General features: G+C 44.3%; 1 protein-coding gene across 1 annotated transcript in view; it reads right to left on the reverse strand.

The window, feature by feature from the left end:
• The window catches only part of ralgapa1 (Ral GTPase activating protein catalytic subunit alpha 1), a 28,527-nt gene extending 15,214 nt beyond the window's left edge, over window positions 1-13,313 (reverse strand). The window contains exons 1-19 of the mRNA XM_068752037.1: window positions 13,208-13,313; window positions 10,054-10,164; window positions 9,894-9,943; window positions 9,554-9,611; window positions 9,186-9,229; window positions 8,470-8,647; window positions 8,152-8,267; window positions 7,751-7,889; window positions 7,427-7,635; window positions 6,530-6,847; window positions 6,112-6,291; window positions 5,886-5,957; window positions 5,646-5,794; window positions 5,414-5,537; window positions 5,050-5,196; window positions 4,613-4,703; window positions 4,328-4,492; window positions 3,060-3,206; window positions 224-2,086 (exon numbers count right to left, since the gene is read on the reverse strand). Of these exons, the coding sequence (XP_068608138.1) occupies window positions 224-2,086; window positions 3,060-3,206; window positions 4,328-4,492; window positions 4,613-4,703; window positions 5,050-5,196; window positions 5,414-5,537; window positions 5,646-5,794; window positions 5,886-5,957; window positions 6,112-6,291; window positions 6,530-6,847; window positions 7,427-7,635; window positions 7,751-7,889; window positions 8,152-8,267; window positions 8,470-8,647; window positions 9,186-9,229; window positions 9,554-9,611; window positions 9,894-9,943; window positions 10,054-10,164; window positions 13,208-13,313 (4,267 nt within the window). The remainder of the gene's footprint in view (window positions 1-223; window positions 2,087-3,059; window positions 3,207-4,327; window positions 4,493-4,612; window positions 4,704-5,049; window positions 5,197-5,413; window positions 5,538-5,645; window positions 5,795-5,885; window positions 5,958-6,111; window positions 6,292-6,529; window positions 6,848-7,426; window positions 7,636-7,750; window positions 7,890-8,151; window positions 8,268-8,469; window positions 8,648-9,185; window positions 9,230-9,553; window positions 9,612-9,893; window positions 9,944-10,053; window positions 10,165-13,207) is intronic.
• Between the last annotated feature and the right edge of the window lie 212 nt (window positions 13,314-13,525).

Here is a 13,525-nt window from a genome sequence, read left to right on the forward strand (position 1 = left end):
CGTTCAAGAGGAAACACATCAACAGGGAGTCTGAATCTCAGTCCAGCAGCAAGATGATGAGTGTCAGCCAAAAATACATAACTCCGTCAAAACAAACCGGTTAAAAACAGCCAAAAGGGAACAGAAGGTTGCTGATGTTTGTGTGTTGGTGCGTATCTGTCTTCCCAAAGTTGTTGTAATCTGTTGTGTCCTTTGTGAGAGCTTCGTTTGTTGCGATCCTCACCTGGCGTAGCCGTCTTGCGTCCAAAGTAGCCCAGGACATGGGAGTAGAGGTCTCTTAGCGACGCGTCACCCATTGTTGTCCTGCCCTGCCTCTGTGGCGACGAACCTTGGGATGACCCTTGACCTCGGGGCCTGGGCTTTGAGGACAGCGCGTGAACCACAGTCTTATAAACCCCACCAAGGAGAGCCCCCTGATGGTGCCGCGAGACATTGCTGCCTGGCTCCTGGGAACGTGAGCGGGAGGCTCGAGATCGCAAGGCGGAACGTCCTAAACGGCCGCGCACCGCCGATGACACGCTAGCGAGACCTGAGCTGTTTGATGACACCTCTGGGTGCGTCTCAGAAGTAAGGCTGGCTCCTTCATAGGATCCGTGATGCTGCTTGTCCTTGTCACCTCCAGTTCCAGTCCTGTTTTCCAGACCTCCGACTATTACAGGGTTCCCTGCCCCGCTGTTATCTGCAACAGTCCCAGCGGCTAATTTGTCATGGATCCCTGTTCTGTGGCCGATCCCAACAGAGCCAAACTTACCTGCACTTCCTGCTCCCTGTTTAGCACCTGGCCCTGTCCCAGCTCCGGCCCCAGGCCTCTCCCCAGCCGAGTGGCTGTGCGTGTGAAAGTGACTGAGGCGGCGCAATCTGGCTTTCCAATGGGCCTCTTTATTCTCAACGGGGTTGTGGAATTGGACCGATTCGGTCGAGGGTCGAAAGCTGACATGAACACCCCCAGGGTGGCTCCTCTTGTTGCTACTGCGGGATGTCTTGGCCTTAGTTACATCAGATGTTTGGAGGGCTTGATCTGGTTCAGCGACAGAATCTACTCTGTTAGAGTCTTGTCTAGTGTCACCGGTCCTCTCCTTTGCTCCTCCTCCTTTTTCATCCCGTTTCTCTTCTCCTTTGTCTCTCCACTCATCACATTTCCCATCCCATCCTGCTTCCTTTCCTCTGTTTGCCTCCCTTATGTCTCTTTCTAAGCTAGCGAACCCTCTAGCGTTGGGAGCTGGCCTTTGGCACTGCAACTCCAGGCACTCGTAGATGCTCCGCTGCTCTCCCTCATTCTCCTCGGCCGAATCCACACTACTATGTCTCACAGATTTACTTACCTGTCTGTGCTCTTTACAAGCTTGATTTGCTTCTCTCAATACTTGCTGTGCCTCTCTTCCCTGTCCCAAGTAATCCATTTGGGTTCCAGTTGCTGCCAACACAGGCAAAGTTGCAACATCTCTGTCGGGTTGATGATCTGGACCGTCTTTCCTTCCCGTGTCATCTTTCCTCTCAACTTCTTTTTGCGTGAGGTAGTCTTTAATAGAGGAGAATAAATCATCTTCCTCTACTCCAGCCCCCATTTCATCCTCTTCAGCAACAATTTCCTTTTCAGATGAACACGTGAAAGCAGAATCCCAGTCGCTTACCCAATCAGAACTAAAACCTCCGCTTTGAGAACCAATCTGGTGCCAGAACTGGTCATAAACACCATCATCATCTTGTACCGCTGAGGTAGAGACATTACCATTAGAGAAGGTATGAAGCATGGGAGAGGAAGAGGTGGGGGGGTCTAGGAGTGGCTGAGCTGCGTGACTGTTGGCCGACAGTAAGGAAGAAGTTGTGGAGTGGTGATGGGGAGGGATTGGGATTGAAGCAGGATCCCTCTGGGGGTCTTCACCTTTGATACGCTCTGCAATGAAAGGCTCCATGATGTCAGAGGCACTACTGCTTCTTGCGAGGGATGAGGGCGCTGGAGCGTCCAGGTCACAAGCCCCTCCCTGGAAGACCTCCGAACAGGAGATGGGAGGGGCCTCTTCACTGTGGGAGGAGTGACGCATCCGTGTGGTGCGGGAGGTCAGCGTTATCGGTGGGTCCTCGAGGTCTGGTGGATGGAACAAAGGAAGAAGATCATTTGTTGTGCATTACTGACGTTATAGTTACCCGCCATTCATTTCTGGGGGTATTGCCTTGTTTCATTTGTATACGTTATCTCTCTGAAAATATACACTAACATGTAAAACAATAAGGCAGACTTTGTATCTGTAAATATCTAAAATGCTGACCTGGATTAATAAATGTCTCAGACTGCCAGATAATCTGACTTCAACATTTGGATATGCCAAAATTCCAGCTCAGGTTTCTTTTGTCGAGAGAGGATAATCAGGGGGATTGATTGACTTAAAAACACAAATATACACATTCAGACCGTTTTAACACTTCACTGTCAAGAGTGCAGTAACCCTAAACGCAACCGACTTCTGGTTTAATACAGTAAAGCAATTATTGAAAGGCATACCACGAAGGTCTTGCACATAATCGTCCAACTGTAAGAAAGACAAACCTATTGTAGGTTTGTCAGTCCTCACTTTCATCGGATATCAAATGGTGAACAAATACAGAGCTGCAATCGTCTTTAATAGCCGATCACACGCTCTGAAATGAGGCCAAGTACTTATCCAAAGAATAAATGGTGTCAAATTAAACAACATGCACGATCAGTGAATTGGTGACATGCACATGTGAAGACAGGCAGATGAGTGGAAGATGCCGTCTAACAGGCAGGAAATAGAAACATCAAGTTTCATGCAGCCAACTTTGAAAACAATCGTCTCAAAAATTTCTCCAAAAGTAGAATTAAACAAACAAACACTAATCTAATTCTGTTTTACAGCTTCTGGAGAGTTATTCATCTTAAATGTTGAAACATTTCTTAGACTCTTGTGATTTTATTGCGTATGATTCTTGCTGGGCGACATGCAAACTGTTGCTTCAGTCATGACAGCTAGACCAGGAGACAAAAGGTCGTTTAGACCTATGATAGACGTGCAGACAAGAGAGGCAGACAGAGTGTGTACCTGCCAGCTGGTCGGCAAGGGGGGGTAGTAAAGGGTGGTGGTGGTGGAAGAGGACAGGAAGAGGTGGAGCCAGAGCAGGGGCGCTCTTAGCACTGCGGATAAAGGCTGAGGACAGCAGAGAGTCCCCCGTTGAACAGCTACGCAGAGCTGAAGAGGCGGGAAGTACAGGCAGAAGACAGAGACGATAAGGCGGGGAAAGGGTAAGACGGGAAAGCAGAAAAGGCAGTGGAAGAAGGAAGCAAGAGGAGGCAACAGGATATCGTTGGTGACAAGTAACAATAAGTGGTGAGAGGAAGAGGAAGAGGAGTGTAACAGATAAGAGTGTAAAAGTCAATGATGTCAAATTTAAGACCGCAAAAAAGACAGAACGCACTGAAATTAGGGAGAGTGCTTAACAAAAGATAATTAGATATAAAATATCTTCTTATGTGTGGAGCAAAGCATATGAAGATAGTTGAGGAGTGAAAAGAAATAGGCTACAGGGCGGCATAGAAAAGAGAATAGGTGGATGGAGGGAAAGAGACAGACTGTGAAGGAGGGAAAGAGGGGTAGCTCTGCTGAGAGCTGCTGCTGGCTCCCTGGAACGATGTTGCGTCTCTGCTTTTCTCTAAAGACCAGGACTTCCTGGAGCAATGCATTGTTAAACGGCCAGTTTAGATGCATGTCTAATCCCAACATGAGGTTAATCTGCAAGTTTGAATACATTCACAGTTAGACCTGCAACTTGAAAATGCGACAGAAATTGCACACCTGCAAGAATGTGATCTTATTTTGACAGAACACAACACACAAATATTTTCTGCATAAAATGTCATTTACAGGGCCAAAGAAGCCGCAGTGTTTATCTCATTTAGTGGTTGTAAATATATTATGTGGACATTGATGGACACAGCAAATAATACACATTTTCGCCATGTGGAAAATGTATAATATTCCTATTTCATGTCCGTCTTGTTTTAATCACAAGTTGCTATCATCTTGTGTTAGCTTGTATTAGCATTTCATTACGCTGCCGAGTTACGATCATTTCTTTCTTACCAAAGGCCACAGCATCACATAAACAAGACTCTATTAGGAAGGAGGTCTGATAAGTATACGCCACAAATTCATGTCAGACAGTAAGGCAGCACGGAAAACCAGAAGAAGCCGAGTCATAGGGATGACTTGGGAAGAAAAAAAGCTGTGAAATGCATGGGGGGGGGGGGAAACAGGGAGCGCTTTATTTCTACACAAACACAGACTAGAGTTTGAGTCCCAGGGATACTGACCTACGGTCTTCTGGCGGACGATGCTCCTGGCCTTTTCGATTCCCGGGGAGCCGGCGGTGGTTGCGCTTCGCTGCCTCATGGCTGCAACTTGTCCCGGCTGGTCTCTGCTCCAGCCTTTGGAGAAGGAACGATCCACAATCTGCCGCTGGCCCTCAGAACCTACACCTTGCATAAATGGGACGGGTAGAACAGGATGCCTCAGAGTATTTAAACGGTCATTATCTCAGTGCATGTTACCTCAATCTGTGTAGAGAAATATAAGTCGAATAATCTGCTTTACTGAACCTTTTCCTTTATGTTTCTTCTGTTTTTGCTCGCTCAGCTTGTCCAAAGGGAGCTCATTCAGATCAACAGTGTACAAGTTCCTGGCCAGCACCTGAGACACACACACACACACACACACACACACACACCGCTTTCACGCGCTGGCTTTATGCTACCACGCCTACAAAGACCGCAGCGACATTTCATTTGCAGCGGGGGAAAGAAAACACGTTCATTCTTATATACTGTAGTCACAAAAGCAATTTTGTTAAACATTAACAGCCACCGAAAACGTAATAAAACTATTGCTTCATTCAGGCCTGGTTTTAAAAGGAATTTCTCAATAAGAAAACTTTTAATTTATATTAAATAATTGCTGTTTAAACATGAAGTCGGCTAAATTCATTCCGATCCGAAAACAGCTCTTTGATAATACCCTGATTAAAATATCTTCGTACCTTGGTGAGGGTCTCCATGGTGAGCGACCACTCAGTGACCAGCTCATCCCAGCAGGTTAGAGACGAGAGAACGGAGAGAAGGTCATCCCACAGTTCCCTGCTGATGTAAACATTTAGATTCCCCTTAATCCAGGCTACAATGAGCGTCTGTAGGAGAGGAGGGACAGGGAATAAGAGATTAGGATTGCTTTTATTCCAGCTCTGGTTCGAGCAGAACTAAATACGCATAAGCTAAATTACAATCAGACTTCACTGAGGTGAGTAAAATATAACATTCCTGTTTTCCTGTCCTTCTATTAAGGATACACCTGTTTGTATCCGTGTTATAATATCTGGACAGTGGGATCCAGAGATAGAAATGCACCTGAAAGATGGGTCCAGCCAGTCTGCCTGACAAAGTGTTGCTCTTCTTGCCTTGGGGCATGATGGATGGAGGCCTCTTCATCACCGACTCCGTCACCCTCAGCAGAACCAGTAAGATCTGCTCCCTACGAATAAACCAGTAAATGTCAGAGCCTGAAATGGATTTGCACACATATTTAATCCCACTCCACAGATGTATGTAATATTGGGTGACTGTCCAGTCTCTCTCCTACCATGACTTCTGGTCCATGGTCTCGTGCATGACAAGGCTGCGGTAGATATTGAGGACTCGCTTGCACATGTCGACATGCTCCTCCAGAAGGATCTTGATGTCATTTGCCGGCTCCAGGAGGAAAACGTTAGCGGAGTGGGTGATAAAAACCTGGAAAGGAAACAAAGACATTGCTGCCGCTTACAGCAGCGACCGGTGACAACGTGACTCCTTTGAGTTGTGAATGCGTAAAGGCCTGTACCTGTAGCGTAGTCTGAACTCCAGCATGGACACAGTACTCCAGCAATTCACTGTCAATCTCCTTGTTCATTCCCTGAAGAATAGGGAGTACACACACATAAACGCAAAGTATATTGGCCTGTGTACATGTATGTACATGTTCTCCTCTTTTTAAACTGTGTTGAAACAAATAGACAAAAACTAAACTTGAATTAATGACATTCTAGACTGTATGCCCATTTCCTCACTTCGTCCTCCTTTTCTCCGTGCTGAGAGCCTGAATCCAGGCTGCCCCCCGTGGCTGCCGGATAGGGGCCCTCCTCTGGCTCCTTCATAAACACTGGCTTGTCTTCCATGGAGATCCACTCCTGGTAAACGCGGACCACTTTGCGCATTGACGCGGCTTCACACATGGGGAGAAGAAATGCCTGTATTTACAGAGACAGATGAAAATATTGGCATGTTGTCATTGAAAATGCATATTGATCATTTCATTTGAAGCATCTGCCAAATAGCGAGACTTGCTATGCTAGAGGAACGTCTGCACTGCTGATACTGCAGATAAAATCTCATCGACAAGGAATCCATGTTAGATCTCCTCCATTACAGGCAGTTCTGACTCAGAGCCTCCCCAATCCCCAAAAAATAAAGTAATTTCTCCTTCACCTGTCGAAAGATCTCTGTGATGAAGTTGACATTGGTTCTGGAGTTGGTCAGTACTCTCCTCACCACCTCCATGTCTGTCAGCTGCTCTTCATCCATGGAGCAGAGTGAAGAGGAGCTGGGCTCCCTTTCTGTCAGTGTAGATGTGTTGGAGTGGCTTTGCTCTGGCTCGCCAGGCCCCAGACCCCCACACACCCCCACACTGCCTCCACCCAATCCGGAGGAGCCGCTGCCTTCTAGATGGCCGTCGGACCGAATCCCACCTCCAACGCCGTCGTCCGAGCTTCCTACAGAGCGAGCAGCCAGACCAGCAGCTGCTCGCTGGAAACCACAAGTTACACAACGAACCACGGGAAATAAACAGACAATCGTTCGCCACACTAAACTCTGTGGAGAGTTCCTAAGTAACGCATGCCATCTATTCAAGAAATGCACAAATCAGTGCTTTTGGAACATTCTTTTATAATAATTATAATAATTTAATGTGCTTTTTTGTCTAAAACCACATTAATCATTTGCTATTTTTAACAGGAGACAATGAGCAAAAGCTTCCTGAAAAATAAGAAGTGACAACAAATCTGGAGGTAACACATTATCACAGTTACATAAATTTGCTGATTGACATGTAAACAACAGAATAATTAATGATAACTGATCGTGACCAATTTCCTTCGGAAAGAAAAGAAAGAATGTGTTGCTCCAGCTTCTCCAACTCGACTATTGTCAGTTTTCTTCTGAAGTATAAAGTTATTAATACTGAATATTTGTTTTAACTGTTGGTGTAATCACTATTATCTATCAGAAAAAAACTGAATAATTACCTGAGAAAAGGATCTGCAGCTAAAATGCATCCCTAAAACACACACACCTCGTCTTGCTGTCCAAATCCACGTTTCTCACCTGTATGTTCTTGGGGACGCTCTCGCCCTCGGTTCCCGGGATGTGTGTCTGTGTGTTGGGTCGTGGTTCGAGCCAGAAGGAAACCAGCCAGCGGATGAAGATGACTCGGGCCTGAAGGAAGCTCTCTTTGGTGCAGTAAACCGTTTCACTGCCATCCGGCTCCCTTCGCACCACGCCATAGTAGGGCTTCGCTCGCATTGGAGGCACATCTAGAGGGGAAAGCAGAAAACCTTGAAGCAGGTCACAGTCACACAAAATCTCTGTTCAGTGTGTCCCAATGGAGTAACAGCATCCAGTAGCAGCTGGAGACTGGGCATCACTGACCCAGCATTGGGTTGTAGAGACTGGTTTCCATGGCGAAGTTGGGAAAGATGTTAGGAAGGTAAAACTTCCTGAAGTGACCGAAGAGGAAACTGAAGCCACGCTCGTGATTCTCTTTATAGCGCCACTCAAGAGCCTTTGCCTGATGGAAGCACATGAAGACAAAAAAAAAAAAGCTTGTGTTACAGAGACACCAGTATGCAGAAACGGACGCCATTGTTTTAGGGGCGAGCGTAATAAGTATCGGTACGACAGCAGCTAGAAGAGGAAACACATGAACAAGTTCTGTACGTGTTAATAAGGGAGGAAATTTAAGAGATACGAGGAAGGGATTAGATGAACTACCCGTTTACGCCGATGTTTGGAAATCATGTTAACTGAGTTAGTAAAAAATATGATAATACCTGGTTTACCATGTATTTGAGGACAGCTTCTAAAAAGTAAGCAGTGTGGTCTTCCTGGTTCTTGTCACCTGACTGAGGAGGAACCAATGGAGTGATCTCTTCTGGGGTAACTTGAGCTGCATGGGGTAAAAAAAAAACTGGATGTTTATATTACAATGAGTTAAAATATGTCATCAATGCAATACATGTATTTTCATACACAGTGAAATACATCTCCAAGTGATGCATTACATTTTTAAATGAATGGATTTCGAGTCTATTTATCAATGTGAACCCCCTGTGTGTGTGTGTGTGTGTGTGTGTGTGTGCTCTACTCACGCTCTGTTAGATTTAAAGGTGGGTTAATCAGACAATCCAGGGTGCGCGGGGCCCTTTGGAAGAGCGGCGCTGGGAAGCCGGGAATCAAACAGGCAAACATGCAGAGCTGCTCATGCTCTGCATTATTCTGTAGCGCCTGCATCCACAGCAGGAATAGCCGCACGCCTTCACGGCGGATCTACAGCGAGGATGAGAGACAGACACATGAGGCATGAGAAGGAACCCAAACGAGTACTGTACACGTATTTCTATGCACTGACTAGGAGAATAAGATGAAGGCAGCAGTCGGCTTGTGTAAGGAATAAGAGTAGCTAACGCTAGGTTACAGCCAAGAACACAGAAGAAGAGAACACACGTGTTGTATCATGTATGGCATCATCAGCTTTTTTGTTTTAGAATATATCTGAAAATGTCTGGATCACTACTGCAACTGTTTTCAGGAAATCAATCACATATTAGATCTAGTGGCAACTGTCACATAGCAAACGAAGATAACACAAGAGAAGGCCGTCAGTGGGAGCAGCCCTCTAAGACAATAGTGTTAATTTAATACTTAAATACTGGCAATGAAAAATGGCATGCAGCTCCTTTTCCTCTCACAGCACCAGCACTACCCCAAAAAAAAACGTCAAAAAGTGTGAGATCAGCAGACAAAGAGCCTGACAAGGAGGAAGGCTTGGGCTCTGGGGGGCTGGAGGTGAAAGGTCGAGCAGTACCTTCAGAGAGTTACCAGTGTGCAGCAGCTTCTTGAGGATTAGCCCTAGAGAGAGAGAGAGAGAGAGAGAGAGAGAGAGAGGTCAGTAGAGTTGATCTGAAATCCACACTGAGGTCGGTTTAACCTATAACGTGATAAACTCAGACAAGGAAGGGCAAAACTCGCTGTACTGATCTTCAATAGAGATAAAAACAGAAAGGAGGATCTGCACTGCAGCACGTCACACATTCTTCTTTTCACAAAGTGTTTTTAGTCCTGGTTTCTGACATTACATTCATTAATAACCAACACAGTTTGCCGGGACAATCTCATCCGCTGCAAACAGGAAATCCATTTCAAGAAAGGGGTCCAGGCGGTTTATGGTGTTACCGATGCTGTGGAATTGCCAGCGACTCTGGATTCTCTCAGGCAGGAGCTGCAGGATTTTCTGGAATAAATATTCAGATGTGGAGAAAAGTATTATTACTGGTTGTAAACTCTTATGAAGAGCTACTGTATATGGTATGACTGAGTTTTATATATTTGGCCTTTCAACTACGGATGCACTACATAATTGAAAGTTAGAGCATATCAAAATATACTGTCTGGTTTACCTCAACGATAATTAAAAATGTACAATTGGTTGCACTCGAAAATGAATCATGAACTCTTTTCACTCTATTTTGTAGTCCTGTTGCATTTTAATAAGAAAACTGCAATATTTTATCACCTCAAAGATATAGAGGATGGAGTCCAGCTCCTCCCTCTGTGACTTGTGACCTGAAACACACATGTTAACTTGAATGGAGGCAACACACGCTCATCGAGCTGACCAATCACAGCTCAGCTTAATGGTTTGGTTCTCTGTGATTACAGTGAATTAAACTGACCTTTTTGCTTGAGGCTGACCTCAATGGTGGCAAAGTTCTCAAAGAAGACATAGTAGATATGGGAGTAGTTCAGGTCAAAGAACTGTTTGAGCTCTGCAGGCTCTGCGTTTTCTGGGAAATGAGTGGAGAAATAATTCTGAGAATCAAGGAGCATGTACAATACGTTATATATTCATAAAAGCTGGACATCCAGTGGTTTGACAACATTTGAAAATGTGTTAATGATGATGATCCTGAGATTACATTAGTAATCAAAATAAATAAATAAATAAATGTAACATTCAATACTTTCAAGCATAAAACGACACGAGTATAAAGATTGAAGCAGACCTTTCTGTTGGATTGGAAATGTGCTTGCAAAAAGGGGGGGTGGGAATGGTTACCATGAGAGGTGCACCAGGAAAGCGTGACACTCCAAAGAGTATTACGTACTGATGCGTCATCTCATACATCGTACGTGGAACAACGTGTACATCGAGTATATTTGATATATCGCCCAGCGCTACGGGTAAACGTACAATTACGGTATAAAGTGTCTACGTAGTGTCCAACCCCCCCCCCCAGCTCTGCACACCGCTGTGAGCCGCTATCATCTGTCTTGAAGTTAAAACTATTAATAAAACCACATTTTATATTACTGTATATAATTTATTATATGCTTTTTGTCTGTTCTTTCCATTGTTATTTGCGTTTTGGGCGTCTTTAGACGGCCGGAACGGATTAAATTGTTAGTTATTTTATATGGGAAACATTGATTTGACATACGAGCGACTTGAGTTACGAGCTCTGTCCAGGAGCGAATTACTGTACGTATACTTGTACATGTCAAGGTATTACTTTACATCATAGCCAACAACAACTGAATCAATCAAGATTCTTCTTTATTCACTTCAGAAAAAAACACATATCTTCATTTTTATCACAGGAAATATGTTTGAGCGACCTCACTATAGCACGTTGGTTCTCTAAATGTGATGTCTGGATCCCAGCTACATGTTTATCCTTCCTGGACTACATCTCAACACCCATGGCTGTCATCACAAAGCAGACACACTGGTGCAGAACCGAGATAAAACACACACTCTTACTAAGAACACAAGCAAAGAATGATCACACTCAGAGAGCCCCTGGTATCAGCCTCCGAGTGTTTCTATGAAGGCTTGAAGCTGACCTCTTTGGGGTTTGCCTTGTAAGGTCTTTGTGGGCTAGCGGAGTGAGTGTTTAATCTTTCCCTCCTGGGACTAACACATTTAACACTAAATGATTGCCAAGGCCACCATATGCTCATGTACAGAAACTACATATGAATCATTTAGGTACTCTTTACTTGTGTGTTCTCTTTTCTTTTTTGGGAAGCAGCAGCAGCTTCTAATAGATCTAGAGCTACATTTACGCATATTTCTATCTTACATTCAACATACGTGACTATGGAATTACTTGCTTTAATTTCCAGTATAGCCATGTTCCTATTTTAATCCAAACAGCATAACACTCTCTGGATAGGAAAGTGTTATTAAAATGGCATTTTTCATTATCTTGAGTGAAGTTAAAACAAACTCCAGAAATGATTTTCACTGTAGGAGCAGAAAGGCCGAGTTTGACATCCAACAACTGATTGGAAATTCTTAACATGTACTTTGGCAGCAACGGTAACTTAGTTAGACAACGTGTATATTATTAACTTCCCCATAATTTAAGTCAAGGTTTATTCAACATTCTAAACACCACTGTCAATGACAGGGTGATGAATAGCAAAAAGATACAATGAGTCCTTGTATAAGCATTCATTCATTCAGGTCAAGAAGGAAATACTGTATCCTGCTGCAAAAACTCAAAACAAGGCCGGCAACTTCACACTGCAAGCAAAAAGTGGCAAACATCTGACAAACATCTCAAGCTGGCAAACGAGGCAACGATGCTGTGAAAACTGCTTCGGCACACGGAGACCGAGAAGATGAGAGAGACTCCAGCAACTCCCGTGAAAACGAGTGGATGGATAGTTGTTACAGGTGCATAATATTAGGTTTAGTGGTTGTATTTACATTTCTATTTTTAGAATTCAATTACTCCACGTCCGCGGAAAACTCGCCCGGCATGAAACCGGTCCGTGGCAGGAAAACGGTTGGGGACCGGCCCGCTGATGTACAGTAAAGTATATCCCTCGTGTCGGTTCAAGTTCTTCTTGTTTTTTTATTGGCAGTCTGGCACCATTATTGCAAAAACTACCGGTATGTGCTTTACAATTGTCAATCTGGGCACTCCTTAAAAAATTTAACTGCTGTGTGTTTGTACCTCTGTGATTATCATCAAGGTCTTGTGTTCCCCATAGAGGGACACACCTCTCTCCCTATGTCCCCCCCCCCCCCCCCCCCCCCCACACACACCCCCTACGAGCACTTACAATGGAAACAGGAAGTTCTGCTACTGTGTTGGGACAGAGGGAGGAAACAGCGCAGGCCGTTTCCCTCTGGTTTGTAAGTGTGTGAAAACAAAGTGTTCTCGGGAAATACACACCCATACATATTAGCCCCCATTACAAAGCCATCCTTCCTCTTGTCACTCATGCATTTAAAAACACTGCTGTTGCCATTGCGTTGTAACACTCCTCATCGCATAATATATATAAAAAAAAAACACACACAGAAACTCAGCAATTCTCTCACACACAGCCTCCTTGTTGGGTACGGATTTACAAGCCTGAAGAAATCAGAAATCTGTCCAGCAGCAGAGCATCACTGTGCCTAAATGTTACGCAGCCAGCTTCACACACACGTTTCCACATGAAGGGAGACCCGAGATCAAGAGCTATTCAAGATAAAAGGCTGATAATACAATGGCATCTTCATAAAGATGTGTGTGTGTGGATATATATATATATATAATATATAGGTTTATATATGCTGATTACTGTCATCACAAGTATTATTCTGCAGGATAGAGAGCTAAAACTTTGTAGGAAACACACGCCTTGAAATGGACTGCAGGTGAGATGTCGAATTCGTAAACTGAATAATAAAAACATGAGATAATCTTAAAGTTCATCATTAAAATGAGCATCTTTATACACAAGAATATTCTGAATTTCGTGATTTTCGAGATAAATCAGGTATGACATTTCCTGACATTAACTATTTAGTAATGGTGTTTAACTTACCTATGACTATTCTGAGATGCTTCAGCCTTGTCAGCGCGTCCTTCTTTGGGTCCAACACTTTCTGTGTTGATTTTTTAACGTCGCCATGAGGCTTTTTGGAAAACATTCCTGGGGCAGAAGACACAAAAATGCGGCTGCAGACAGCGAAGGAGGGGCTAGCCGTGTAGCCACTTTAACAACCTGAGCTAATGTTAATCTTTAAACTGGAACGAAAGCCCGTTCCTCTCGGCTTATTCAATAACGATGCAATCGAAAGCAGCGTCGAGGTGGAAGACGCATTGTGTTAAACCGAAGGTAAATCTGTAAAATCCAGCGGGG

This window comes from Brachionichthys hirsutus, chromosome 18, assembly GCF_040956055.1.
Source record: "Brachionichthys hirsutus isolate HB-005 chromosome 18, CSIRO-AGI_Bhir_v1, whole genome shotgun sequence".
Classification (NCBI taxonomy): Eukaryota; Metazoa; Chordata; class Actinopteri; order Lophiiformes; family Brachionichthyidae; genus Brachionichthys; species Brachionichthys hirsutus.